This window comes from Coprinopsis cinerea (genome assembly GCF_000182895.1).
Source record: "Coprinopsis cinerea okayama7#130 chromosome 1 map unlocalized cont3.1, whole genome shotgun sequence".
In the NCBI taxonomy this organism is placed as follows: Eukaryota; Fungi; Basidiomycota; class Agaricomycetes; order Agaricales; family Psathyrellaceae; genus Coprinopsis; species Coprinopsis cinerea.
Window position 1 is genome coordinate 543,889 of NW_003307544.1, and position 26,844 is coordinate 570,732.

Below are 26,844 nucleotides of genomic sequence, written 5' to 3' on the forward strand. Positions count from 1 at the left end.
GGGTTTATTGGGCGTCTAAATTATTACTTTTGGTTACTGGACAGGATTGCGCATAGGTTGAGAGAGAGGGAGAGAGCGAGAGAGAGAGAAGAGAGAGAGAGAAATCGCTGCATTTCACTTGACTTGTTTTCATAGAGCAACTTGATTGAGGTGGCTGGGCGCTCCTTATTTACTATGTGTATGGAGGGAGGTATCACAGTAATTGTAGTCCGTGTGTGTAACGTACTACGCGGAGATAATATGTACATCGCTTTTTGTGTTGAATCTTGTAGCGAGGGAGAGGTGGGATGGAGGGGTATAGAGAGGGGTATACTAGGTAGACGGGTGGGTGGAATGAAATAGAGATAGAGATAGGGAGACGGATGGTCCGGGATGGATGAGCATTGAGAAAGAAAGAGAGAGAAAGAGATGGAAATATATATTAGGGGTGTGTGCGTATACTAGAGATGGAGCGGGGTGGGGGAGAGAGGTGGTTGGGCGTTTGTCTGGTACGCAGATAGTGGAGGCAGTGTTATGGGTATCGTGCTTCTGCGTAATCCTCCGTGGGTGGGGGTTTGTCCGATGGCGCATAGATTGAGTGCACGAGAATCGCAACTCTAAGCTGTCGCCCAATCCTACAAGCACAGGAAGTATCATAGTCTAGTTGGCGCTAAAACCATGAAAAGGTACCTGGTGAGACAAGCTGGTGCGACTAGAATGCTAAGCTACTCACCAGAACGTCATTTTTCATGGCATTAAAACAGGCCACAGCACTTGGGATCGTGTGTATCCTCCTCCGACTGTTCCATTCTTGAAGGCGGCATCGGAGTCGCAGGCACCCCTTCACTCGCCCGATCCACCAACAGCTGTACCATCCTGAGCGCCTTTTCCCTATCATCTTCTCTGACGCCAATCTCCATCCTCCCATGCCCATCCTCCCCCCACCGTTCAGTGAGGGACCTCCAATGGTTTTCCAAGCGCGTTACTTGATTATCGGAGATCGTACCTTGCTGCGGGGATACGATGCCCAGGACGACGTTGAGCGCATTGGTCTGGGAGCCAGGCAAGACGGAGTCAAACCAGCGAATCAGGGCGTCAACGTTGCTCTCCACGGGGCTGCAAAATCTGCTCTCGGCAAGGTAGATGATCCCAGCGACCTTGACTCCGCTAAAAAGTGCCAGAGCGTGAAAATGTCAACACGAATATTCTGGATGCGCAAGCAAAAAATAAAAAAGGAACGTACTTGTCCCGTATCCAGTCGCAAATCATCTTCTGCGCCCTGGAGGTGCATATTTCTTCATGATCGAAACCCAGCGTTTCGACGAGGACTACTCGACGATTTGCAGGTGACGGGATCAACAAACCCGCTCGGGCTGCATCCGGAATTGGATAGGCAGCTGCAGTAACTGCCAGTTGAGGCGATGGGTTGACAATACTGCTCTCAACCGCTGGAAGCCTCACGTTTTCTGGCGTAGAATCTGTTTGGACGCAATTTCTGATGAACTTTATTGAGGACGAAACACCTTGCGTCAGCCCGATTCACTTAGATCCAGTTATATCACACTGACTGTGCTTTTGCCTACGCCATAGAGCCCGGCAACGCTGAGAGCACAGAGGTCAGCGGCGCGGATAAAGATGTAGGGAAGTGCAACATACAGAATGACGATATCGGACGGGTCAACTGGCACGCCGCCTTTGCTTCCACCGCTGTGGCGTCTGCTCTTCTTGTGGCCCATGTTGGAATCGTGCTGCGGCGAGAAATACTAAAAGAATGACCGGGCTGGGATGACTGGGGAGCTTGCTGAGATCTAGCTGGCAAGCCAACACAAGGTTGTGGTCCTGTGGACAGCTGTAAAGAGCTGGGGTGAGGCCACTATGAAGCATTTATATCCCTATTGCGCCACCGCAGATAGAGGCCGGAAGGCTGTGACAGTGATGAAGGTGACTCAACTCGAAATGGGCGGCGTGGGGGCAGTGGGAAGTGACATATTCCCCAATCTTAAGAAGAAATTATATAGTACATATGTCGAGGAACTTGAAGATCATGGAACTCGCCCGACATGATTGATGGAGCTTGGCTAAATAGGAGGATCTTTCAGGGATTAAGTCGGTGATAAGACCTTGTGATGCTACATGTACGACAAATTGAATGAATCTAACAGGGTGCTGTCAACACGAGGCTCGCTCGCGGGAGGGAAGCGAATATATCAAGGTCACGTACCTCTCAAAACGTTCCTAGGTTCCGGGGCTAGAACAAGGAGAGCTCCATACAACAACTAAAAACCTACGGCGAGAAGTTATACTTCCTACTCGCCAACCTCTCAACCAACTTCGGAGCCACCCAATACAAAAGGTGTGCAACCCTCATCGAGGCCGGCATAAACACCGTTTTCTCCCTCCGATCCACAGCCTCCAAACACCTCCTCGCCACATCTTCCCTCTTCAGACCATGCTTATTGGGATCCTTCTCCCGCACAGGTCCAGCATCCACAGCAGACGCCCTAAAATCGCCCTCAACGGTGGAAGGCATCACATGCGAGAACGTGACCTGCGGGTGCTCGATCGCGAGCGCCTGATACAGAACGAGCGATGCAGACTTGGTCGACGCGTAGAGCGCCCGTGTGGGTGCGGGGATAACGGAGGCAAGCGAGGACACGAGGAGGACCGCCGGGGATTTGGAGGTTGCTGACAAAAGGGGGATAAAGGTTACCGCTGCGACCAGGGGTCCGATGTAGTTCCCGTTGAGCGCTGCGAGAGCGACAGACCGCGTCCTCTGGATGCCCTCTGTCGTCGTGTGCGTCGAGGTGAGCTCGCTGCCTCGGACGTCAGCTCCCGCGATAGCCAACAAGGGCTGTAGAGCTGATACACCGGCAGCTACGATGAGCGTGTCCAAACCGCCCCATTCTACAAATTCCATATTCAGCACGGATCACTGCAGGTCAAAGAAACGACTTGCCAGAATTCAATAGCGCCCTCAGCTGCACCATTTCATCGACATTCGTAAAGTCGCCTTTGAATTCCATAACGTCTCTGCCTCCAACTTGTCTACATTCTCCAGCAACTTCATCAACCAACTCCTTCCTCCGTCCAACCACACAGACTCGAGCACCCCTTTCCGCGTACTGTCTCGCAATCGAGCGTCCAATCCCACTAGAAGCACCCAAAACAACAACCCGCTCCCCATTCCTTGGTACCTTCGTTGAACGGGCTGGTTTGGCGTTCAGAACCCTGTAAACGCCGTATAGAATCGGTAGAGCTGCTAGGACACTGCTGCAAGGATGGGAAGTTATAGCTGTAGCAAGCCGGTCGGTCCAATCCCTCGTAGCCATCGTTCAAAACTGGTAGTCGTCGTCGAAACGCGTCGTAAATGGTCGTGGTCGCTGAACAAGGTCTGACATTGTCAAGGTTGCCGGTCAAACTCGCTTTCACGCGCTTCAGCCCTCGAAGTTTAAGACGCCGGCCCGGGGAAAAGGGGGCTATAAATACAGTACTCAGCCCTAAGCCGATTGAACCATAGATAGATTGAAAAAAAGAGTGTGTATACAAAGGATATCAAAAAAAGAATTAGTAAACTAGAAAAAAAAGACAATAGGTATCATAGCTCAAATCTCTACAACTCAAAACCTCCTCTGCCCACCCCCACCAGCCATCAACCCCTCAATCGAATGATGCTCAAGCTCATTCCTCGCCTTCAAAATCTGCGCATGCATCTCCTTCATCGCATTCCCAAGCTTAACCCCAAACCGACTCAAAATCTCCTTCTGCCACGCATCATACTTGGCATTCACCCGCGCCTGCACCTGCTCATAGTCAATCACACAAACACCAAAGTTCTTGCTCGTCTCGCTCGTGTCGAATGTTGTACGCGCTTTCTTGATCTCGGTGAGGAGTTGTTGCCAGTGGGCGAGAGAGTCGCCGAGTCGGTTGAAGACGTAGTCGGCTTCGAGGTCCCAGAGGGATTGGAATTGTAGCCATTTGCCGACGTAGGCTTTCAGTTCTTGGACTTTGGTCTCGATGAGCGCGAAGGGTTTTTCGAGGGTCGCATCGGGGAATTGGGTGAGCTGGAGTAACACGTTAGAACGCCTGGCCTTGGGAGAAAAAGATGAGAAGCGTACGAGTGATGTGTAGGTAGTTTCAACGGCAGCCGAACGTTGCATCTGCAAGCCAATCTCATATCTCGAACTCTGTATCCGTCGAAGGCGGCACACAATCCCCAACCAATCATGCAACTGCTTAATCCACGAGGCACGAGCATACTCGATTGGAGGATCCAAGAAAATGACCTGGTTCTGTATCCGGATTTCATGCACAATAGGCTTGAGGACCATATGGTGCTCCAAGAACTACAAAACACAAACATGAGAAGGCGGCGGAAATGAACGAATAAGCCACTATACCTTCTCCTCTTTCAGCCTCTTGTCGCCACGTCGCTTGCCCATCAGATCCCGCGAAGCAAGGATATCACGTCGATCCTCATCTGTTCGGTCGAATTCAGAGCACCAGACTTGGATGATCTGCGTGAGTCGTTGCAACAGGATACCCTCTATCCGTTTGTCGAGCTCAGCGACCCAGTGTTCAAGGTTGGCATAACCCTCCAAGTTGAGTCGATCAATCTAGACACCAATCATGAGGCAGGGATCGCAACATGATGAGAAGGCACCACGCACCGCAGCTTGAATCCTGTTCAAAAGTTCAGAGAAGGCTTCTGTGGTGTAAGAACATGTTGCAAGGTCTTCCACTGCGCGGAGGATATCCTTATACAAGTCGATCACATTGTTCGTCTTGTCCTATGCCAGCCGTTAGCACCCCGTCCATCACGACACAGATAAAAACGAACCTGCAACACCGACACCACACTCGCAAACTCCCGCACAAACTGGATATGGCGATTGTCCCTCCCATCCGAACTCGAGACATACCGCGAGGTATCATACTGATTAATGAAATAATCCCAACGAATATTCATACCTGCCACCTCATCAGCCTCCATCTCTGGACCCCCAAAGCAAGATAAAACTCACCCTTGCTAATCATCCTCTGCGACTCATTCCTATACTCCGCAACCAACCACTCAATCCCCTTATTCTTCTCCACAAGATCCAGCGTCTGCCCATACGTCCTAACCGTCTCCATCAAACTAACAGCATGCGGATACACCCTCTTCGCATCCTTCGCCATATTCGTAATCGCATGCGGCACCGAAAAATTCAACCACAGCAAATTCCTCACTTCCTTGAACAGAGTGATGATCTGCGGGTCGAAATTCACGGCGAGTTGATAGCCTCCTCCACGGAGCCGCACGATCTCGAACAAGCGACCGTCAACGCCCATGTTGCGTCGATTGATATCGTGCAGCCATGCTTCGAAGACAGGGCGCGTTTCGAGCTTCTTGCGGAAGGCGGCGCTTTCGGATTGGAGTTTCTGGCCTTCGGCATAGAGCTCCCAGCCTTTACCGAGGACGTCTTCGACACGCTTCATGTAGGCGAGGAGTTGTCGTTCGATTTGGCGAGCCCAGATGATGGCGCCGGCGATGGGAGGGAGGTCGCGCATTTGGGACATGTGGTACGCTTCGGAGTAGCGGTATTGGGTCTTGAACTTGTCGTGTAGGTGCTTGATGTCCTCCTTCACCGAGTCGATGAGCTGGGTCTGATACTCTTGAATGGCACCACGGATCTAGCGATGGGGTCAGCATCAAGTGTACTTGATCGTCGATGTAAGCGAGTACCTTGGGGCGAACAAAAAGAGCGTTAAACTTGGAGAAGACACGGAACATCTCGTTGGCGTTCCTAGCCGTTCCAAGACGGTCCCTCAGACGAGCGATGATCTGGTTCTCCACCCGTGACACACGCTCATTGTAAGCATGCTCAGCGGCAGCAAAGATCTCGTTGCCCTCTGTTCAACCACTATCAGGACTGGGTATACCACTCGATGACGAAAGAGCTCACCAACAGAGACGTCAAGAACATCGATCCGCTTCATGATCTCGTATGCCTCCTTGACCTCCTCCTCCATGTCCATCCCGCCTACATCCATCCCTGTGCCCCCGAGACCCTTCGTAGGCCCAGTCATGACAGCCAACTGCTCATGCTGCTTCCTCCACTCCCGCAGGTAGCGGGTCCGCTCCTGCAGTTTCGCATGTGCAGGTTGGATCTTGATCGGGATGAACTTCTCTCCTCTCCTTCGGGTCAACTCACGAGCGACGTTCGTGAATTCTTTGATGTGCTCGTCCCATGTCTTGAAGATGTTGGCAGTTTGAGAGAGGAGGCGTTCGAAGGTATCGTATGGTGTGTAAGGGAGTCGATGGGAGGTGAGGACGCGGAGGAGGACGTCGTTGAAGTCGCGAGAGATGGCTTCGACTAGGGGTAGTGCACGTCGAATGGGGTATGGCGACAACTTCAGCTTCCTGTTGATGTGCCCGAAAATGAGGACGAGGGATTCTTGGATCTTGTCCAGATCCGTCGCGGAGAGAAGGTCGTTCAGGGGGAAGTCCTTCATAAGCTGGTTGTACTTGTGCACCTGGTCCGTGGCGTCCTTCAGACCAGTGTCAGCGATGAAACTGACAGTAGCACGGAACCGTTTGGCGTTTCGAAGGCAGTCCATGACCATGTTGACCTCCTCCGTGCGTAGCTGAGCTTCGATGTTCTCCAAAGCTCGCTCAAGGGACAGCCAGAAGTTGATCTCTTGCGACGCGGTTCCTGAGGCGACATCACGAGTAAGTTTGGTGACTGCTTGGATAGACTTGATCCATGAGTTGACGTTGTTATGGAGGGCGTTGAGGAAGCTGCTGTCGTTCAGGAGTTTCGGGGGTAGGTGAGAAATATTGGGCCGTACACCAGCCTCTTGAGCCTGCTGCACGGCACGCTGGACAACTGGATGGATAACGAGTTGGGTTTCGGGGATTTCGACGTTCTGTTGCAGGTGAAGAAGGGATAATTCGAGCTCCGCGAACTTTTTCTTCGTCATTGGGATACCCAGTTTCGAGTCGCCGTCCTTGCCCCCGCCCCTGGATCCCACAAAGGCATCAAACCACGGTTTTACACCATGGCTCACAAGAGCGTGTAAGCTCTCGTACGGTGTATCGTCTCCGGCGAAAAGGTTCACGAAATGAAGCTGCATGGCCAGTGGTGTTGTAGGATCGAGGGTGGGCCCTCGCTTGATCAGGGCGAGTGTCGTTACATGTGATGGATGATATGTCAATTGGGAGGTTAGATGGTACGAATAGATTGGTGGTGCATCATCTATAGATTCACAATTAACCTTGTTCCTTCTAAATGCAAAATGTTACTAACCTTCTGAATCCTCCTTGACCTTCACGACATAAACGACTCCCCCGCTCTCGTTGGCAAACCGTGTCACTCTCGCGTTGAACTCGTCATCGAACAGAGATTCCAGGTCTGCTGGCGCAGCGCCGATGACTGGCGGTAAAAGAGCAATCAGGTACGCTCGGAAAAGCTCTGGGTCGAACGGTGTGGCAGAAGACGATGGCTCCGGGGTCAAACTCTCGTGGCTGGTCGACCCGTTGGTCGACGGTATCGTGTCCATATCGGTAGTACAGAGTCCAGTCTGCTATTTCTCCAGATATTAAGCAGGCCGATGGTCGTTTAGGCCCTGTTATGGGTCGCCGCGCGCTCGAGAATCGTCAAGGCTGTCGTTTCGTAGAAAACGTAAGGATAATCGCTATTCAAATGATTATTAGACTGCTTAATCCATTTCAGCAACATAATGTAGCTTACTGACGGTCGTTCGTGTACCAACTTCGCCTCAGATTCTTGAGAAAACAGACTTTTCCCGTTGCTTGTAGATGGCGGCTCTGGGCTGGACGCAGAACGTTGCGACGCGACTGCTACGAGCGGACTCTGAAATCTGCCGCCCCGATTTGGACATAACGTCCCTGTAGGCTGTCTCCCCTTGTGCCTCCAGAGTTTCCCTCGAAGCCCCTGTTCCCGTTACTGAGAGTAAAGGGTAGTTAAAAATATGAAGTTAATGTGGTACATAAAGCTTTGGTGCCATGGAAGCGGAACGACAAGGAGTCGGCTTCAATGCAACCAATCGTAGCCTAAACTTGACACAGGGAGGCCACACGCTTCTGTGTGCAGCCTTTCTGGAAGACGCCCATTCAAGCTCAAGCTTAACCCATGTTCTGGGTGAGATAGACGGGGGAAAATTAAGCGCATCCTGAGACCAGGCACAAAAAGCTCACTTGCTTTTCAGAGACGGCCAATTAAAATTCCGCGCGAGACCTCACTTACAGATATCATTTGTATGATGCACGAAGCAGAAGAGTATAAGCCTCCTCTCCGGGTGAGAACAGACCGTGATATCCATATGAGGTCTGCTCGCCTTTAATGTAATCTTTGAGCCACTAAAGCGAGTTTTAGGCAGTGGTGTGAGTAAATCAGGCTCGGGCGCTTAATTTTGTCATGCAATAACAGATGGACGTAAACCAAGTACGGAGAGGAATAAGTACTGTAACATACGATTGACCTGGATCTTTACATGTGTATGACCATCAATACACTATGCGGCTACTACTACAGTCATCCCTGCTTGACTCTCCACGGTACCGTCGAACCCCAAGGGCACCTTTACTTGGGACTCCAAGCCCAGGTGACCGAGCCCGCATCAGGGTCCTGCTGCCATATCGTGCCATACCTCGAGCGCACAATCGATCCCCTATCCGTCGCAATCCACGAATGATCATTATTCGTGCCAAAAGCCGCAAACTGCAGCCCATCGTCGCTCATAACCAACACATTCAGCGTCTTCGCAGAGTCAAACAGGCTCGCAATCCCGTCGGGATTGATATAATTGATCCACCACTCGTCGTTGACTTTCTTCACGTGGCCAGCGTCGATCGGCACGGCTATGGCTTTGAAGGCGTCCAGGATGGACTGGGCCGCTGGGTCGGGGAGCGCGCCGTCCTTGGCTCTCGCCGACATGTGCTGCATGTTGAATATCATGTACTTTGTTAGATCCTCGACCGTCTTGATCTCCCCGGGCAGGTCTACCAGTGGCCCAGCCAAGGCCTTGGCCGCACCAACGGGGGTGAAGAGGAGCGCAAAGTCGGTGAGCACGTCGGCGAGCATCCATTCGGGTTTGAGGGCGACCAAGACCCAAATCTTTTTCCTGCTGCCGTTCGCCATGTAGACGCTGTGAGAGGATCCCATAACTTCTGTAGCACATTCGTCAGTATCTTGTAACTGGGGCAGTCCGAGTCGCGAGGAAGGCGAAATACCTCGAGTAGAGTGTTCCTGAAGAGGATTTCAAAGGATTTCGAGCTGGAGAAAAGCTGAAGGACGGCTCGAGCCTTTATAACTGGACCAGCTCTCCCTTTCTGCATCACGCTGCATACCGAGAAAATCAGGGGACGTTCCCGTCCACAAGCAAGCTTTCACAGCTCTGGACAGTTCTATCTGTCACTTTCCGGCGCTAGATTTCACCGGACTCGTCTGCGGTCTGCGGTCTGCTATCTTGCCACTCGAAACACAGGGATTGGTGGCTGTCTCCTGTCGTTCCCATGTATTCGTTCTCCCATGGATCAGGGCGGAAAATGCACACCGCTGGTGATTTGGCAGGTGGAATACTTGAGCGGCGACCTCACCCAATCGCGCAGTCCTAGAGGAACAGCCTGGAAATCCGTGGTGAATTAAACAGGCTTGGTCGCACAAATGAGAAATGACCAATAGACCTATCAGCGATCGACCAGCCGTCGGGCTACTCTGGAAATTTGCTGAGCTGACCAGGTGGACGTAAGATGTCATCCCAAAGCGAGGGGAACCTCACTGCCCAAACTCGGACCATCTCCTTCCCAATTTCCTTATCATCCGTCGCCTTCCAATGTCCTTAAACCCTGAACCAGCTGACTTGTGGCATCCGCTAACTGTCCACCATGCCTGACGTCCAGACTTGATCGCCCTGCGCCGCAATTGTTCTGACATTCAGCGCGTACACGCGTACATGCGTGGCTGCACCCATATCTATATTTGGAGGCAACGAATGAGTCTTTCACATAGTGCATTATCGGCGAACGTTACTGACCTCCCATTCTCAGCGAGTTTTTCCTCTGCCAGGTGACACCAATTAACCGAATCCATCATGGCACGATTGTCGGGGTCAGCCCAGCACCGTGACACTAACTGTCTGTGAAACACGTAAATAACTCATAGTCTCTGAACAGTCTAGCCTCATTCGACGGTGCCTTGGGATGACGTGAAGGACGGAGAGAGACCCGCAAGACTGCAAGAAGTGAGTGTCGCAAGGCGAGGTAAGAACAAGCCTGACGGTGAAGGAACATCGACACGGCTCGCTTGCATCACAGCTAGTCAATGAGTCAAAAGAAAATATATTTGGTATAGAGCTGTTAGATCAGATACGACCTCTCTAAACAGGGACACTCCATCCCTCAAACTCCTGTCGGCCAGTCTGGATGCTGATGATCGCATCCGACACGGCCTTTGCAACAGGACCGAGCCCGCCCTCATGCCGAGGCAGGGTCATATCCTTGCCCTCGTACCCAATCTTACCCACAGGACACACCACGACCGCAGTCCCCACGCCGAACACCTCAAGGAGCTTGCCCTGTTCTGACCAAGCGACGATTTCTGACATGGTCAGCACGCGTTCCGTTGTGTGGATCTTGAGGGACGAAGGTGTATTCGGGAGGTTGAAGGTATGCGAGGGCGAGGTGTGGGCCTGCAGGAGCTGGAGCACGGACGCCCGTGTGAGACCGGGGAGGATCGTGCCGTCGAGAGGGGGTGTGAAGGCGTCGAGGTCTGCCAGGCCATTTAAGATTAGTCGGACACATAGAATAACGGCAACACTCACCTCCATCGTCTCGCTTCACGATAACAAACACGTTCATCGCTCCCACCTCCGTGATCTTATCACCCAACAACCACAGAATCTGGTCATAGCCCTTCTGCAACGCCTCTCTCTGGGGTGCGAACCCAGGTGCGTAGTTCAAGCCCAACTTGTATCCACCTGTTCCACCAGGCCATGCACGCACAGTTTCGCTGACGGCGAGGAGGGAGATGGCACGGCTTTCTCCCTTGAAGTAGGGGCCGGCAGGGGTGACGACGGCGTAGATGAGCGCGCTATCCGATGCTGAGACACCTAGTGCGTCGCGGGTACCGATGATGGTCGGGCGGATGTAAAGACTGTAGCCAGGCTGTGTGGGTATCCAGCGCTTTTCAACGCGGACGAGTTGTTTGATGAGCTCGAGGAGGGCGGACGTGTCGAAGGGCTAGAAACGAAGAAAGGGATTGGCCAGGGTAATGGGTCAGGAATCGAGGATGACGTACAGGAAGGGCTACGCGAGCTGCCGATTGGGCCATGCGTTCCATGTTCCTTTCTGGCCTGAAAAGACGGGGTTCACCGTCGGGACCGATGTAAGCCTGAATCGATGTGAGCTACGCGCAACATAATACAGTAAGACGATATAACCTTCATGCCTTCGAATACGTTCGGGCAGTATTGGAAGCACGAGCTCATAGGGTCCAGTTCAAGGTTCGCGTACGGACGAATCTCAGGGGTTTGCCAGCCCGTCTTGGGGTTGTAGTGGACGGTGAGCATGTGGTCCGTCTTGGTCTATACAATTCCCTTCAATACGACTGAACTTGTAAATCTAAGACTATGAAACTCACCTGGCCGAACACCAAACTCTCTGGATCTGGCAGTGGCTTGAGAGTTTTGGCTAGGGTCACGACAAGCTTCGAAGCCTATCACTGGAACATTAGCTTTCTCACGTCAACATAGGGCGTCTACTCACATCCAACGGCGCATTTCCAACAACCTTTGTCGGAGCACCCGGTGAGCTCGAAGATCCGTTGGCCTTGGCCACTGCCGCCGTGGTCGTGGATGGAGTCTGGATGGCCATTTGCATGTAAATTCAGGCTTTAGAAGGTCAGGAGAGTTGAAGTTCAAGACCAAGTAAGTGGACGATGATCAGAAGTCGGAGAAAGGGAAAATGTGGAGGGGAGTCGAGAGCTGGAGTCATTTTGTATTGCGATCCCTGGTGCGATGGAAGATGCAACATCGTGGTCCCGGCAACCTCACGGGACGAAAATTGGCATCAATGATCGTATGCGATCGGAACATCATCATACCCAGATTTATCTTATCTTATCTTTCTCTGCGCTGACGACGGCGTTGGCCTAGCACTGTGTTGGCCAGACAATCTGGTTCAGTCCACTGTCAGTGCAACGTCGAGTACATTTCCAACGATAAATCCAACTTTAAATCAATTATCTTTCTTCTTCCAACCAGAGTCTGATGCAGTTTTCAACAACAAAACGCTTAACTCTGTCGGATCTCGGATCTGGCCATCTGCATATCGTTCAAAGACCGGATCCTTCTCGTATGCAAGTCGGGCGGTCGAAATCTACAAGGAAACATTGAAGAGGAGGAAGGGAACGAGCGTGTTGAACGGGTCATGATGCTCTCGGGATGCAATCGGAACACGGAATTACTCACCAATACATCTGCCGTCATCCCTGTAATTGGGGAGGCGCACGTTTGGAAATGGTGATCTCTCCATACAAGTCCGGGAGGAGAGTTGAAGACGTAGTCTTTATGAATCTATGCATAGGTTCAGCAAACGCTAGTGGCATGAAGAGGAAGTACGCACATGATACGTCATCTCGTATGGCCAATACTCGCTTCCATGCAGAACCAACTCCGAAGGAGGCATAACCTCACCAAACTGAATATCCGCCCAACGAGCATTCATTCCGAGCCCAACCTCTGAAATGGGCGTCGTTGGCTTGGGGTCTAGAATGTTTTCTAGTGGGTGCAGGAAGATCCGGTTGACCTCTCCTGGATTTGGCTTGAGTATCGGCAGCAAAAGATCGGGGCGCGAGGCATACGCAATGACAGGCGTGACTAAAAGACTGTGGAAGGGAAGGGGAGGCAGAGTTCCGAGCGTTCTTATAGACTGTGGCAGTGCGCCAGGGGTGCTTTTGGCGTTTACCGACGAGTTGTCAGGAGAGTCACGACCTGAGCATCGCCAACATGCTGTGCAGATATGGGAGAGGTGTCCAGGGAGAGGCAGTCCGATCTCTTCATGCGCCTCTCGATACTATGCGGGAAGGGTTCCATAAGAGCTATCATTGGACAAGAGATCGGAGAGACCTACAGCTGTGTGGATGATATCGACATCGTTCACGTCTCTCTTCCCACCTGGGAGCGATGTCTGCCCTCCATGGGTTCTAAGGTTCTTCCCGCGTGTCGTCAGGATCACATACAACTTCCTGCACGGTTTTTTCAAGGTGGTATCGTGGAATGCGCCCAAGCGAGGCGATGTGAGTGCGATCGACAACCATAGACAGTTGTACCCACCCATTTTCGCCATGCGGAAGTTCCAAAAGCAACGCAAGAACCGCAGCTTGTTTTAGCTTCGGATATGTATCTAAGCTTGGGCGAGTGGTCAGTTGAAAATCAACTTTGTGGTCAACAACTGAAAATGTGCCGACTGACAATTCTTTGTGTGGGCCTTCCTGGTTATCTGTATACAGCTTAAGCTGTTTCAACGCCTTCTCTAATTGATTTATATGGATGGTAGTGGTTTCAGAAACCGGGGTATCCAAAATTGGAGCAGATGTGCCCGACATAACGTCCTTATTCAGATTCTGAATACTACCAGGCAGAAGAATATCGGACAATCAGCAAACGAACTTCACACTCGAAATGAGCACTTACCGTTTAACTTTAAGCAGTTATGTTCTAATATTAAAAGAGGAATGTCAACCAGAGGCGAATGGCGTCGTGGTGGTAAGAAGACAACCTGGGTCCTTGACGTCCGGCACACCTCAAACCGAGGTGACCGAAGCCATCGGAGATAGGAGCGCCCGAGTCGGTCCACCCTCTCCTACAGGGAGCTTTCCCCTTGAATCCTTTAAAATAGGCGGATTTTGCCCTCAATGAATGGTCCTGTTTATCGAGCCTCTCAGTAAGGCCATCGCCGGGTCGACAACGCACCCGGAAGAGTTTCAACATAAGTACGTAGCAATTACGTCTACAAGCCCTTTGCCCGGCCACTACTAGGTCACTGGGCACACTTTCACGGTGACCGAGAGCTGGCCTCGAGGCTGCGAGGGTCATTTTGGAAGGACTTACCTGGGAGTTCAAATTAATTAATACTGGAGACATCGCCATGGTACCCAGAGAATGATTGAAAGAATCGGGATACCTGAAACGCTTCTGCTAATTATGATTCCGCCTCTTTGCCTCGTGTAGGCCATGCTTAGTCTGCGTTGTAGAAATCCGACCGGTTTTTTTAATAACAACTTGAAGTATGCGACATGGGAGAGAGAAAATTATCAGTTGATACCAAGCCATACACCTCGAAAACTATCGCCACTCAGCACATGTATCGCGCCATGTTCACCTTCAAGAGAGTAAGCCCACACATGGAATACTCGGTGAAGGTGGTGAGCACTGGAAAGTATACAGCAGTGGTGCTGTGTCTCAACGTTAGCCTTGAGGCTGCCACAAACATCGGGAAAGGGACGCTTGATGACACCGTCCTTGGCTTTCATTTTCATGGGCGCTACGACGGGCGCTCAATTTCATCCGTTATCGCCGACGAAGTCATATCGTATCGTTATAGGCCACGTCGATTGGCATTTTAGTCTCGTGACAAAGAGTCACTGAGTGAATATCTCGAACATCCTCTTTCCCCTTCGCCCTGCTCAGTGCACGCTGAAGATGGCTAACATGCTGGTTTGCCGCCGTGACTTATAATTGTCATCCTATGATCGATCAACCTGTCCTGTCCTCCATCAGGGCTCTGCCAGCGTGATCGCTTCTGATGAACCGACTATCTGGCCGAATCCCAAGGAACACTGCCTGCGGACTGGGCTGTAGGACCTTGCATCCGCCACAGCCCCCCGAAAGAGATGATCTGCTGTGAAGGGATCACCATGCATCCCACACCCACCTCTGAACGGCAAATAAAATCTTCGCCAACTCTCTCCCGCTCTCTCTCACCCCCATGACCTCTCGTGTCTCGTTCTCACCACATTAGCTACAGCTTGCCTCTCTATGACCTTCTTTGGACGAACGCGGAATGTCGTCGTCACGGGCGGTAATCTTACTGACAACTCCGGCTCGACGTACAATCATTACTACTCTCATGTTAACCTTGTCTATTTATGGGGACTCCTCCCTGCCATCGCACCTCTAACATCCCCAATAACGACTTTGCCCTCGGAGTCGCCCCCTATTCGACACGTACACGACAAAGTCGAGTCTTTCTCACCCGCCCAATACGGTCTCCAGTACATCCGAACGCTCGTCGAGCCATACGCGGGCGGGGTGCTCAAGCGGCTATACGACAAGCTGTGCAACCTGAAGAGCATTTTTCAGCTGGCTTACCTCGCCCATCGTGCTTGCCAAACTACACTCCTTGGGAGCATCGTCAAGAAAGATATCGAAAGCGAGGGATCGATGGACCGAAATGCTTCCCGAATGCACAGGGGACATCGTCCCACCATCTACACAATCCCTCACATCAATCCAGCTGGCTGTCCACGATACTTCGAATCCTACCTTGCGCTGGAAGAAACAACGAGGAGCCTCCCTACGTTCGGGCGGTACGGAAGCAGATCGACAGGGATGCGCGCGGATTGGTCCAGACACTCGCTGCTTTGAAAGTGTACGTCTTCATGTTTTCGCCTCGAGTACATTGCCCTGACTACGCCTTTTATTTCCTAGATGCGCCTGGAAGCACCAGGTCCTTGCATCTACCAGCGGGGTACCTCTCTCTATGGAGGAGCTACAGGCTTTCTTCGACGAGGATACCTTTCCCTTTCTGAAAGGCGTCGATGTCGAGTGTGTTGTGATCAGAGATCCGGTGGCCAATGACTTCCAGATCCCTATCCGTTTTGTTGAATCTCGCAGGGTACGAGGTTCGGCTTCGAAGCCATCATTCAAATCCGTTCTAACCCATTCTCCACAGGCGATGCACTATTTTATTGAACATGGATGTCGCGGGACTGAGGGCAGCGCCTTCATAGAATCCAAGCGATATCAGTTACACGATTCATTGACCAACCAAATCATCGATGATGCTGTCCATCCCAGCGTTCTTCAACCAAACCGCAGACTGGACATTAGCATAGTGGTAGAGAGACCCGCTATGCAGCCGGGACTCTGTCCAAAGTGCGATCTTCTGTATCCTTGCGATGACTCGGAATGGGCTAAATGGTAAGTCAGGCACTGTGGATGGTGGCAAGAAATTGTCTTGACTAGAGTCGCTTGTCAGCGAGAACTGCGAGATGCTTTTCAGCGTCTCCTTGACTTCGGCACGTCTGGACACGGCCCCAAACTCGACCGGCGCGGACAGTTACATCACTGCAGGACCTCGTGAGGCACCGGTACCCGTTTCGGCGTACCTTGGGTTCCGCCGCCTCTTGTTTCAAGTTGCATGGGTCCAAGTGGAATCCAGCATTCCGCAGAGGATATCTCCAGCATTAGATATCTCCACTTCCAATCGCCAGGCGGTGCTTTACATGCCTTCGGACTCCGAAGACGATGATGAAGAAAGGGCCGGTTCTCCTCTTCTCTCATCATTCCAGGTGTATGGAATCGGGGGAGACTACTCGTCTACACATCGACGCGTCCCTCTCACTGCAATTCTGGAGGAGTTCGAGACCATGGGAAGGTTCGTCATCGATACTGTGTCGTTGCACCATCTGATTCTAGTCTAAGCTTTCCAAGTCCTGCACGTTTTCACACATCCTCGAGCCAGGGTAGCAGCGTGCCGTGTATACCTCCAGCATACATTACTAATGATCCAGGTGATCAATATGCTGGTTGGAGACACCAAGTTCGTCCTTACGACAGGCACAGTGCCTACCCTTCGACTCGACCTCGGAAGAAGTATGTGTCTAAGAGACTCGCTAACAGCACGCATGGAGGGACAAGGGCGTTGGGAGGAAGTGCAGAGCTATGGGTCAAGGCTCCCCAAGTTGTACCCGCAGCTAAGCGGCCCTCTGTGTCTTATATTTAAGCGTTGAGGTCGACGCCGCCTGGACCGCACGTAAGAACAAGAGGTAAGAGGTTTTGAGAGTTTCTATTTCAAGTGGCTTTACTAGTCATTCATATTTATATTCACGAGTGAGCTATTTATCCTTGTCCTCCAATGCACCGTTGAGAGTTCCCCTCGGTCCAGGAGAGAGTAGTGTGTAGATAAGATAAGATATGCGTCCTTTGTAACACTGGCTGCGGAGATTGAAATGATGGATGAGATTGCCGTGCGACTTTCCACCGTCCTTTAACCACAACCACTACCATTGATTCGAGTTATACTTGACCACGTCAAATGGCAACTAATATTGTACGTGTATATCCTTCCTTTTCTCCCAGTGGGATGCCCACACCCGATCCCTGTCGCGTTTAGATCAACCAAGCCGTGCAAGCGCAAGCAAGCCTCGAGGAGGCCTTTTCCGCGCTCACCATCGAGAGCAACAAGCAAAGCACCCAAGATCAGAGCGATATACTAGTGGCCATTGAGATGATGAAAAATATTGTACTAACCAAAGATACCCCTGTGCTGAGTCCAGGAAGTGCCCCGATCCCGATGCCAGTGTTCGCAAAGGACCCTTGCCCGTATTGTTGTGCCAGTCTTCAGCTGCTCGAGCCCATCCGAGAGGATGATCTGTTTGGAGATTCCCGATACGATTTACCTCCCCACTCTGAAGTTGGCTGCGAGTACTTTAACGCCGCTCTCCAGGTGAACCCGATGAAAGTGTTCGATCCGAAGGTCGAGGAGTTAGCCGCGTCGATCGCGGCGCTCGCGTTGTGCAACAACCTCAAAGGCCGCAAACCGAACTCCCACTAGGCTCAACGCCACTCCTCCTACAGTCACAGGAGAATGAGTCCACTCACCTTACTACTCGCCGAATACCTGTTTTCCGACGCTAAGTTCTCATGCCACTCCGGCGTCGAGTTTACGACTGACTTTCACTTTAGGAAAAAACAGCAAAAGCTTCAAAAACATGAAGAAAATGAAGAAAAAACCTCATACAAGACCCAAAGAAGGCCTCCAGCTCTCGATAAAATATCTCGTTCAGACTTTATGTGATTTCGCGTGCTCCTGTATTGCCTTAGAATAGTCCTTCGAATCATCCGTCCAATTCTCGCTCCACATACGATATTGTACGGGAGGTCCTGAAACTCTTCATAAGCAGATTTTCGGGCTGCTCTAGTCCGTCATATTATAAGAGGCGAGCACATGCTACCATAATATGCTCTCATGTCTACGACTGATGCTGTCGTCCATCGCTGAGGATGCTTTGTTCGCGCAGGAGATCAGCATCGCAGACGCGCGGCAACCTCGGGCCTCTTTTGCGGTGGCATGGGTGACCGCGTCGTCCTGCCTCATTCGAAACTGTCCATTGTACCTAAGACACCACTTATACGTTCATAATTAATATTATAACCCAGTGAGCTGGTGAGATGTCAATATTATAAGGTCGCCATCGCCGCCTGCAACGATGCGCCAAGATACCGCGCCTAATGCGAATTCTCACGGTGCAATGTAACATGCATTTACAAGACCAAACACAGGCTTTCCCTGCTTTTTGAGAGTCCCATTCCTGGCAGCTCACTCGGAATGCGACTTGGCCTTGACCTCGGTGCGAAAAATTGGTTTCACCGTGCCGATGTGATTTGACATCTCGTCACTCCTTCTCGTCAAAGCGGTCGGATGGACCATGAGTCCAAGCCCTCGATGGTGACTCGTGAGGGACGCCATTGACTCTATCCAAAAAGGTATAAAATCTCAACATGACAAGACACTCAGGCTCCCCCAGACGCTCTAACCCTCACTCTGACACTCCATCCCAACAACTTCAACTTATTTTTGTGACCTCGATCTACATCTCAGAATCATAATCATAATGACTCCCTCCATCCAGGAACTCACCGCCCGATTCTCCGCAGCCTCCGGACAAGGCGACACCAACATCATCCTTGACATCCTCAAAGTCCTAGCACAGCACGAGGACACCCCTCCAGCTCTCAAGCACCAGATTGCGTTTACGATCCACGCCCGCGAGAACCCGCGGAAGCACCCTCTGGTTGGGTCTGCTGACATTTGGGGAGAGCCCGAGGGGCCTGTGCTCCCAAAAGACTGTAATGTCTCCGCAGCGCTCACTGACAGATGTCCCCGAATCGATTTAGGTACGGCGGTTATGCTCAGTAAAGTCTGCCAGAGGATCATCGCGGAAACGTACGGTGGTGTGGCTATTCCTGACCAGGATCAGGCCACTGCTTGGGCCTATCATGGGTACTCGGTGCCCTTGGAGAGGCTCCGCGCCACGCCTGGCGAACAGAGCGAGGAGTAAGACATATACTGACTAGAACTGCGTTTGTGTGCTCACCCTCCAGGTCCTCCTGAATGCTCAAAGTAATGTAGTTTTGTACCGAATTCGAATCTACGAGTACTTTCTGACAATGGAACCCGATTTTCGTTAAGATACACCACCACAGTGCATGGATGGCTGAGTAGTATTATCTAGTTGCTAGACTAGGACCTTATGCGCTCCGATCTTCGAGTGGAAGATGAGCGAGCAGCCCAGAGACCACTGGACAGCTAAGAAAATCGTACGCTACTTTCATTCGAACATGAGTCTTATCTTTACTTTACTCTATCCTATTTAACCGCTTCCAGGCGTTAAAGCCGCAAGCGCGACGCGCTGCTCACGGGTGCCTTTGATTCAACAGCGTGCGATCAAATCCCGGAAGTCCTTGCGGAGCTCAAAGACGACGCAGAGAATGCGGAAACTATGACTTTGCGTTCACACATCTTGGCGGAGGCCACCATCCACGGAATCGATAACGATGCAGACAAGGTACTTACTTCTATCCGTCGCGGTCGGATTGGCCATCCGTTTCCAATTTTCGCATAGAATTATCAACGCATAGATTATCAAAGCGCCTTGTATCACTAGGGTGTCCCATCGCTGGCACTAAGTATTGCGTTAGCGGTCACGGTCAAAGCGAGCGCTCGCCGGACGGGCGCTTGACCACTGTGGCCTGCCGCTCTGCTGGTTCAGACTCGCTTTGACACTATCCCTCCGTCGCGCTTTGACAATGTCCATGGTGTATATAAACCCCTCCTCATACACACCGATGATGTACAAACTTCATTCCACCAGAGACCTCGCAGGAGTCGACCATCTCAATAACCCAAACCCACCTCAACAAACCCAAACCACCTCAACAAACCCAAACCACCTCAACAAACCCAAACCACTTCAACAAACCCAAACCACCTCAACAAACCCAAACCCACCTCAATAACAACCCAAACCATGTCCTCAACCACCGGCAGCATCTTCGACTCTACCACCGGCACCACCTACACCGACTCCGCAAGCCTCCCACACCTAATGAACATAATCTCCAAAGCCGAAGAGCACGGCGACCTCCCCGCCGTCGTCAAAATACTCGAAATCATCAGTCGAGATGAAGGTAGTAGTATCCCGATAGACGCGCGGCTTGCTATTGCTGCTGCTCTCAAGTCGTATGCGGAGTATCTTGAGGGGCAGAAAGTCGTGCAAGTGCCCGTGCCCAAGGGTAACCTGGATGAGGATGAGGATAAAGACACCTCGGATAAAGACAAGGATAAGCGAGCTCAGACCGTCACCGCTACCCATGGCCAGAACGACGCCATCCACGGCCATCCAGGCTGGGACCCCTCCACCTTTGCCCAACTCGACCACACCTGCGAATGGATCCGGTGGGTGTGTTACGGGCGCGGCGTGAATGGACCGGAAGATCGAGAGCAGGTCGAGATGTGGAGGCATCATGGGTATTCTGGGTTGTTTGAGCCTGGATTTCGTGTTCGGTATTATTGAGGGTTGAGATTCAGACCTGCCCCTGAGAAAGTACCCTTGTATGTGTAGTAGCGTTCGAAGAGGAATTAAAAGAGCCGGTTCGAAGAGGAATTAAGAACCGAATATTAGAGTCGACGCAGTACGAGTAACGACGCACTATCCGAAACAAAGATTCAGAGTGCAGGTATTCACCGCAGCGTGAAGACAGAGTCGAACAGAGTGAACCTAGACCCCGAGCTCGTGAGTCGTGAACCAGTACTAGTCTGATTTCCCAATTTCCCCAGTGTCTAATCTCCCAAAGTGCCCACAGCGCACCAGGAAACGAATCCTCGAATGGTCGACGGCTCTATCTCAAGCGTACACTCGGAACGCCGTTGTCGCCTACTAGAATCCGCAGTTATCAAGGGATCGAATGCCAGGTGTGTCGGGAGAGTCACAGGTTCAGCCGCTCAGCGCTCAGCGGTGGTCGTCGCAGGGGGATAAGCATATATCTCGAATGTTGGAGCGAGTGTATCTAGAATTTTGGAGCGAGAGTGCCAGCCTCGACTGCAACCGAACTTTATCCTCCAGGTACGCACGCGAGACACAAAAGTAGTGCTGAGAAGAACTTGAATATGAGAGGTCCCAAAGTGGGACAGGGGTCGAGTCAATACGTTACTAACGCGTTGAATGGCGTCGATTGATGATTCCTGCAACGTACGCACTGATACGTCTTGGATACGTCCAAGAAGAAGGGATTCGGAGCATCCGCAGTGGTGAGTCACGACGCCCGAGTCATACCCTTCCTCTTCACCCCAGGGCCACGACGAGAGGGCAATCAATCAATCATCCACCAGCATTTAATATTTAGCGACGGCGCTTTGGCAGCAAGCAGGTATTCGAGAGTTGAGTTGGAGCGTTCAAAGGTTGATTTCAACGCAGGTCGTAGCGGTGGCAGAACAGAACAGAACAGAACGGAACGGAACAGAACGCGATCCTGAGTCAAAGGATTGACCCTGATAGCAATACACGTCGATATCGATCCCTGCTCCCGAGAAGACGAGGCGAATTCCGAGTCGTGGTGGCGCGTAGGGTATTTGTCGGCGTTGAAGATTGCGATTGCGCAACACCGCGAGGCCGTCGTGTAAGTCCCTTGTATGGCATGTAGCTGGATTGGCTTTCGTTCTATCTTGCTTCCACGGAGTGGGATCAGCGAGCTTCGACCGTTCAGCTGTCCTGCACGTCGGGGCGTCAAGCGCGTCGCGCATGCGTCACATTCCAGGGGAGGGCGCAGCCCCTCGAAGAACGTAAGACTGTTGATGGTAAGAGCCAGTTCTATTCGACTGGGTCGTCGTTCGTTCTGTCAACGAAAGTCGTCGAACTGGACAGACGACGCCGAGAGCATGGCGTAGAATGATATCGATGCGAAGGATTGGAACACTCACATTCATCAACCCACCTCTGGGGTGGGTGCGTTTTTCTCGAAAGGCGACTCAAAAAGGATTCAGCCAAGATGCATGCAAAAATGCGTCTATTCAAACTCGTCGCATACAAAAATCCGACTGAACTATCTACTCTTCCTCGTTCCCTTCCAAAAGATCTCCGTCACCGACATCCCCGATCTTTCAAAAAAGGTATACAAGGGAAAGTGAAATTTTTCCAAAAATTGCTCATAGCCGAAGCTAAGAGACGGGTTCGGATGTGTAATTTGCAATCAGCAAATAGGCTGTGCCTCGGTAGAAACCTCACTGGCGACAGCACATGCCCGAGCACAAGAGATGAGGAAACGGCTTCTTTGGGTGGAAGGGTTATATGTGTTTTGGGGGGACGCACGGGCCATTTGTGCTTGTTTGTGTATTGATGGCCGGGTTCGGCTTAGGTGGAGAGAGGTTTGGGGAGGCGGTGGGGGAGTGGAGAAGGAGGGAGAAGGTATGGAATGAGCGTTGGAGGAGGATGGAGGGCGGGATAAAATATGTGCAGATGAGGTGAAGGGAAGGGTGTGAAGACGGAAGGGTAAAAAGCGCGTTCTCGGAAAAACACCGCGTCGCGTCTCCTCTCTTACAAGTTATCGGCCGAAACACAGACGCTCGCCCGACCCTACCATTACGGGCTCAATTATCCCCTATCCATACTCAAATCCCGCTCTCCCTCGTACCTCCCGCTCTGAATCCTCTTGCTATGGCCTATCTCCCGCCCGCAAAGGGCTGGGGCAGGGTGAATGGGGACGGGTGATGCAGCGCATGGTCCGTATGCGTATCCGTATGATGATAGCTCCCTTTTTCCACGCCGGATCTTGCGCTCTTCCCATTCGCTTGTCCTTCATAAGTGGCGGGTTGCTTTTCTCCACAATTTGTTGACTCCTTCCTCTGTTTCGTCCTGGGGTTTCTCACTTGGATAAGAGAAAGTTTTAGGTGATACGCTCAAGCGCGATAACAGATAACTAGAGGAGGGCAGAATGGTGTCACCGCGTCTATCGCTCTCGATCCCCCGCGGGTCTACACCCTCCACTGCACTGTTGCGACGACGAACAAGTCATGCTACTCGGGCACTCTCTACCACCACCGCATCCACGTCTCGCCCGACGACGCAGAAACCTACCTCGACCCGGTTCACCCAGGGACAACGCGTCCCTGGCGTCATAGCTCGAAGCTACACACCCCGCCTTCCCGCTTCTCGAGGGTTCCACAGCACCCCTCGAGCATTGAAGAAGACTACAGTCCACACATTCAACCTCGCTGATATCGGAGAAGGTATCACCGAATGTGAAATTATCAAATGGTGCGTCCTCTCGTCCAGTACATCTACCTCTTAAGTCCTAACCATGGTCATGTATATAGGTCCGTAACACCCGGTTCACCCATCCAATCATTCGACCCTCTCTGCGAAGTCCAATCCGACAAGGCCAGTGTGGAGATCACCTCCCCCTTCGACGGCATCGTCAAGGAAATCCTCGTCCCCGAAGGCGAGATCGCCAAAGTGGGGTCAGGGCTCTGCTTGATCGAGGTAGAAGTCGAAGAAGGGGCTGAGGTTACCGAGGGCGGACGTGCTGCACCAGAGCCAGAGCCAGAGACCAAGACCACGACCTCGCCTCCTCCAAGCTCGACGAGTGCTGCGGAAAGCAAACCACAGCGCAAACACCACCCACTCGACCCGTCCAACCCCAACCCCTCGCTCTCACTCGGTTCGCGTCCGCGTTCACGCACCGGTGCACCGCCCTTCAGCGGGGGCTCTGCTTCCATCCGGTCTAAAGACCTCCTCAATCTCGATTTCAACGCGCAAGACCAGGCGCTCATGTCGTCCTCCCCCTCTCACTCGACATCGACATCAACATCGACGGGGTCAGGGACTACGACACCAGGCTTCGCCACCACCTCAGACGCCAACGTCCTCGCCACACCCCAAGTCCGACACTTTGCCAAAACACTGGGCGTGATGGATCTGAGCGCGTTAGCGCCTGGAAGTGGGAGGGAGGGAAGGATTGAGAGGGAGGATGTGGAGAGGTTTGTTGAGAGGCAGCGACAGTCTATCGCGGCTCAACAACAGCAGCAACAACGGGGACCAGGAGATGAAGTTACCTCTGCGTTCGCGAGTGGTGGAGTTAGGAAGGACGAGGACGTTGTCGTCGAGCTGAACCGTACCCGATGGAATATGTGGCGTGCTATGGAGAAGAGTTTGGAGATTCCTCATTTCGGGTGCGTACTCGATCTCTCTATCTATCTCTCTATCTCGTCTCTGTACGCCCCATGTTAACTGTAACCTTTCGTTCTCTGGTATAGGTACTCAACAACACTCGACATTACATCCCTCCACACCCAAATCCTGCCCATCCTCAACGCGAACATCCCAGCACGGTACCTGCCCTCGTCGCACCCGCGTCCAAGGGATCCGCTAGCGGGTATGGTCAACCCTCGTGCTCTCTTTTCTCAAGAGGAGGATGTGCGGACGCAGGCAGAGGCAGAGGTGCCAGAGAGCGCGCGGTTCGCCAAGATGACGTACCTCCCCTTCTTGCTGAAGACGCTCGGTATGGCGATGATGGAGTGGCCGTTGATGAGGAGTTCTATTACGCCTGGTAGCTGGTCTGGTAATGGTAATGGTGGGCAGGGAGGAGGGAAGCAAAAACCAACACTAACAATCCGCTCCTCACCCCAAATCTCTCTCGCTCTCTCCACCCCAACCGGTCTCTACACGCCCACTTTAAACCTAACCTCTTCACCACACACTCTCTCCTTATACTCCATCGCTTCGCAACTCAAACACCTTTCCTACCTGGGCAGGCAGGTACCCTGTGGTTTAACTCCCAAGGAGATGCCTAGAGCTGGGGGGACGGTGACGGTTAGTAATGTGGGAGCGGTTGGGAGGGGGGAGGGTGCGAGTCCGGTTTTGGTACCTGGAGGAGGGGTGGCGATTGTTGCTGTTGGGAGGGCTAGGTGGGTTTGGGATGTGGAGGACCCATTCTGGTCTCGCCATTCTGGGGATGAGGGCTTTGGAAGTATGGAACCACCTCCTGGCGGCAATGGTGGTAAGAGTGGTGGTAGTGGGGGGATGAGAGGCCAGAGACGGCTCAAGTTGCCTGTTAGTTGGAGTGCGGATCATCGGGTCGTGGAAGGAGCTGAACTTGCAGCGTTTGTGGAGACGTGGAGGAAGTGGGTTGAGGAGCCGGTTCGGTTGATTGGTGGGGAGGGTGATTAGGGTTTAACGTTCATTGGCTGAGCCTCTGAGGTTTAACGTACACGGTAGAGGATGGTGGTGGTTGGCGGGGGTGTTTAGGGATGAGGTTGTAGTAGGAAGTATGTATAAATGATTGAATGCAATATACCATCTTTTCCTGTCAATGTATTTCGTTTTTCATCGTGGTTTTGATCGAGTTCGAGATGAAAATATCTCTTCCATCTGGCAAAAATGAAACTTTCTATATTCGGAATCTACTACGTCCGACAGGAATCTATACCCGAAATCTACGTCTCACAACTTTCTTACAAGAGAAGAAAATCGTACGGGGTTGGTGCACTCGCATGTAGGTTGTAGCTGTACTCTGAAGCGTGATTGTAGCTTGAAGGTGAAACGTATTGGTAGGTGTTAATAGCCTGAGTAGGACTGGACTCTTTACGCTCGAGCGAGTCCGACTCCGACCTCTGAGTAGTCAGTAGTAGCAGCGGCAGTAGCAGTAGTAGTAGTACTGCCGGGACCCTCCGCGGTCGTAGTGGTAGCTGTGGTCGTAGTAGTGCTGCTAACAGCAGTACTGGTGGTAACAGTAGCAGGTTGGTTCAGGGCCCGGGGGGTGGTGGTGGTAGCTGTGTGAGTGGTGGTGGTAGCTGTGTGAGTGGTGGTACCGGAGGTGCTGGTGTCACTCATATTTTGCAACTGTCCTAATGCTACGATATAAGGATGCTCAAGCTTGAGAAGAGGGACGAGACGTGAAGCAAAATAAATGTTGGGGTAAGTGAGTGGGTGGGGGTTATATACCCACCCCTTTGACGCAGTGTCGATTGTCAAAGCGCACCTCTGACTCGTGTCACGGCCATGTACACATTGTTCAATCTAACTACGGCTAGGGGAGACTAAGAGGTCAAAGGGCAAGAAGGATGCAAATGCCACTCGTGGTTCTGTGAGGGTGGAGGTCAAAGGTTAAAGTACCGTCGGCGTCTTGACCATCAAAACGGAGTATATTGACATTGTACTGGATTGTAGGAATTGGTGGGGTGTTACTAAGCGCCGAATAAGGGTACCCCTTCAATATGGGACGCGGGTACGGGAGCCAACTCTGATGCATCGAGTCGTTGTCCGTTATCGCCTCGATGAGCGCCATCAAGTGTCACGGAAGTCGTTGGCGGATCCTTGGCCAGAGCTAGACTCCCTCGGTGGCAGGGGCATTCGTGATTTCGTTGTGTAGTGCGAGCTGTAGGGATACAGCGCGGCGACACGCGCGTACGCAGCTAAACACGAAGGGTGAACCAGGAACAACAGCAAACGGGTAGCTTAGATTGTGGACCGTGGTGCAACTAAAACAGTACAAACCACCGACCGACAGCTACTGTGGCATACCTGG

The 26,844-nt window shown here is 52.1% G+C and overlaps 11 protein-coding genes across 11 annotated transcripts; 5 read left to right on the forward strand and 6 right to left on the reverse strand.

The window, feature by feature from the left end:
- Positions 1-181: 181 nt before the first annotated feature.
- CC1G_12164 (hypothetical protein) lies at positions 182-1,727 on the reverse strand. Its single transcript, XM_001828271.2, has 5 exons — positions 1,636-1,727; positions 1,548-1,581; positions 1,223-1,482; positions 713-1,146; positions 182-649 (listed from the first exon to the last, which is right to left on the reverse strand). Exons 1-4 carry the CDS (start codon positions 1,713-1,715, stop codon positions 735-737), a joined length of 786 nt encoding a protein of 261 aa, XP_001828323.2. The 5' UTR covers positions 1,716-1,727; the 3' UTR covers positions 182-649; positions 713-734.
- Positions 1,728-2,263: 536 nt separating this feature from the next.
- CC1G_13577 (hypothetical protein) lies at positions 2,264-2,896 on the reverse strand (the record flags this gene model as incomplete). Its single annotated transcript, XM_002912003.1, has 1 exon — positions 2,264-2,896. The coding sequence occupies one exon, from the start codon at positions 2,894-2,896 to the stop codon at positions 2,264-2,266; it is 633 nt and encodes a 210-aa protein (XP_002912049.1).
- Positions 2,897-3,503: 607 nt separating this feature from the next.
- Positions 3,504-7,521, reverse strand: CC1G_13578 (cytoplasmic dynein heavy chain 1; the record flags this gene model as incomplete). The annotated part of the gene is made up of 9 exons (XM_002912004.1): positions 3,504-4,040; positions 4,095-4,322; positions 4,377-4,592; positions 4,647-4,766; positions 4,817-4,947; positions 5,001-5,652; positions 5,705-5,871; positions 5,925-7,217; positions 7,269-7,521. 9 exons carry the CDS (start codon positions 7,519-7,521, stop codon positions 3,597-3,599), a joined length of 3,504 nt encoding a protein of 1,167 aa, XP_002912050.1. The 3' UTR covers positions 3,504-3,596.
- A 1,043-nt stretch (positions 7,522-8,564) lies between these two features.
- On the reverse strand, positions 8,565-9,122 carry CC1G_12166 (hypothetical protein; the record flags this gene model as incomplete). The annotated part of the gene is made up of 1 exon (XM_001828273.2): positions 8,565-9,122. One exon carries the CDS (start codon positions 9,120-9,122, stop codon positions 8,565-8,567), a length of 558 nt encoding a protein of 185 aa, XP_001828325.2.
- A 1,237-nt stretch (positions 9,123-10,359) lies between these two features.
- Positions 10,360-11,916, reverse strand: CC1G_12167 (branched-chain-amino-acid transaminase; the record flags this gene model as incomplete). Its single annotated transcript, XM_001828274.2, has 6 exons — positions 11,747-11,916; positions 11,622-11,696; positions 11,422-11,565; positions 11,280-11,372; positions 10,804-11,221; positions 10,360-10,751 (listed from the first exon to the last, which is right to left on the reverse strand). The coding sequence occupies exons 1-6, from the start codon at positions 11,852-11,854 to the stop codon at positions 10,360-10,362; spliced, it is 1,230 nt and encodes a 409-aa protein (XP_001828326.2). The 5' UTR covers positions 11,855-11,916.
- A 301-nt stretch (positions 11,917-12,217) lies between these two features.
- On the reverse strand, positions 12,218-14,124 carry CC1G_12168 (hypothetical protein; the record flags this gene model as incomplete). Its single annotated transcript, XM_001828275.2, has 8 exons — positions 12,218-12,358; positions 12,451-12,555; positions 12,605-13,054; positions 13,112-13,184; positions 13,315-13,389; positions 13,453-13,604; positions 13,784-13,843; positions 14,092-14,124. The coding sequence occupies 8 exons, from the start codon at positions 14,122-14,124 to the stop codon at positions 12,218-12,220; spliced, it is 1,089 nt and encodes a 362-aa protein (XP_001828327.2).
- An 894-nt stretch (positions 14,125-15,018) lies between these two features.
- Positions 15,019-16,685, forward strand: CC1G_12058 (hypothetical protein; the record flags this gene model as incomplete). The annotated part of the gene is made up of 5 exons (XM_001828276.2): positions 15,019-15,393; positions 15,453-15,631; positions 15,691-15,877; positions 15,935-16,182; positions 16,241-16,685. The coding sequence occupies 5 exons, from the start codon at positions 15,019-15,021 to the stop codon at positions 16,683-16,685; spliced, it is 1,434 nt and encodes a 477-aa protein (XP_001828328.2).
- Positions 16,686-17,299: 614 nt separating this feature from the next.
- On the forward strand, positions 17,300-17,818 carry CC1G_12059 (hypothetical protein; the record flags this gene model as incomplete). The annotated part of the gene is made up of 2 exons (XM_001828277.1): positions 17,300-17,314; positions 17,378-17,818. 2 exons carry the CDS (start codon positions 17,300-17,302, stop codon positions 17,816-17,818), a joined length of 456 nt encoding a protein of 151 aa, XP_001828329.1.
- A 1,060-nt stretch (positions 17,819-18,878) lies between these two features.
- Positions 18,879-19,325, forward strand: CC1G_12060 (hypothetical protein; the record flags this gene model as incomplete). Its single annotated transcript, XM_001828278.1, has 1 exon — positions 18,879-19,325. The coding sequence occupies one exon, from the start codon at positions 18,879-18,881 to the stop codon at positions 19,323-19,325; it is 447 nt and encodes a 148-aa protein (XP_001828330.1).
- Positions 19,326-20,294: 969 nt separating this feature from the next.
- On the forward strand, positions 20,295-20,840 carry CC1G_12061 (hypothetical protein; the record flags this gene model as incomplete). The annotated part of the gene is made up of 1 exon (XM_001828279.2): positions 20,295-20,840. The coding sequence occupies one exon, from the start codon at positions 20,295-20,297 to the stop codon at positions 20,838-20,840; it is 546 nt and encodes a 181-aa protein (XP_001828331.2).
- A 2,413-nt stretch (positions 20,841-23,253) lies between these two features.
- On the forward strand, positions 23,254-25,487 carry CC1G_12062 (hypothetical protein; the record flags this gene model as incomplete). The annotated part of the gene is made up of 3 exons (XM_001828280.1): positions 23,254-23,576; positions 23,636-24,490; positions 24,575-25,487. 3 exons carry the CDS (start codon positions 23,254-23,256, stop codon positions 25,485-25,487), a joined length of 2,091 nt encoding a protein of 696 aa, XP_001828332.1.
- Between the last annotated feature and the right edge of the window lie 1,357 nt (positions 25,488-26,844).

What these genes read in the sequence shown, in the direction of transcription:
- CC1G_12164 (XM_001828271.2), bottom strand. Translation starts at nt 1,715, where the DNA reads ATGGGCCACAAGAAGAGCAGACGCCACAGCGGTGGAAGCAAAGGCGGC. An exon ending in ATGGCGTAGGCAAAAGCACA is followed by an intron (nt 1,483 to 1,547) that starts GTCAGTGTGATA and finishes TCCTCAATAAAG; the next exon opens with TTCATCAGAAATTGCGTCCA. An exon ending in TGCGACTGGATACGGGACAA is followed by an intron (nt 1,147 to 1,222) that starts GTACGTTCCTTT and finishes GGCACTTTTTAG; the next exon opens with CGGAGTCAAGGTCGCTGGGA.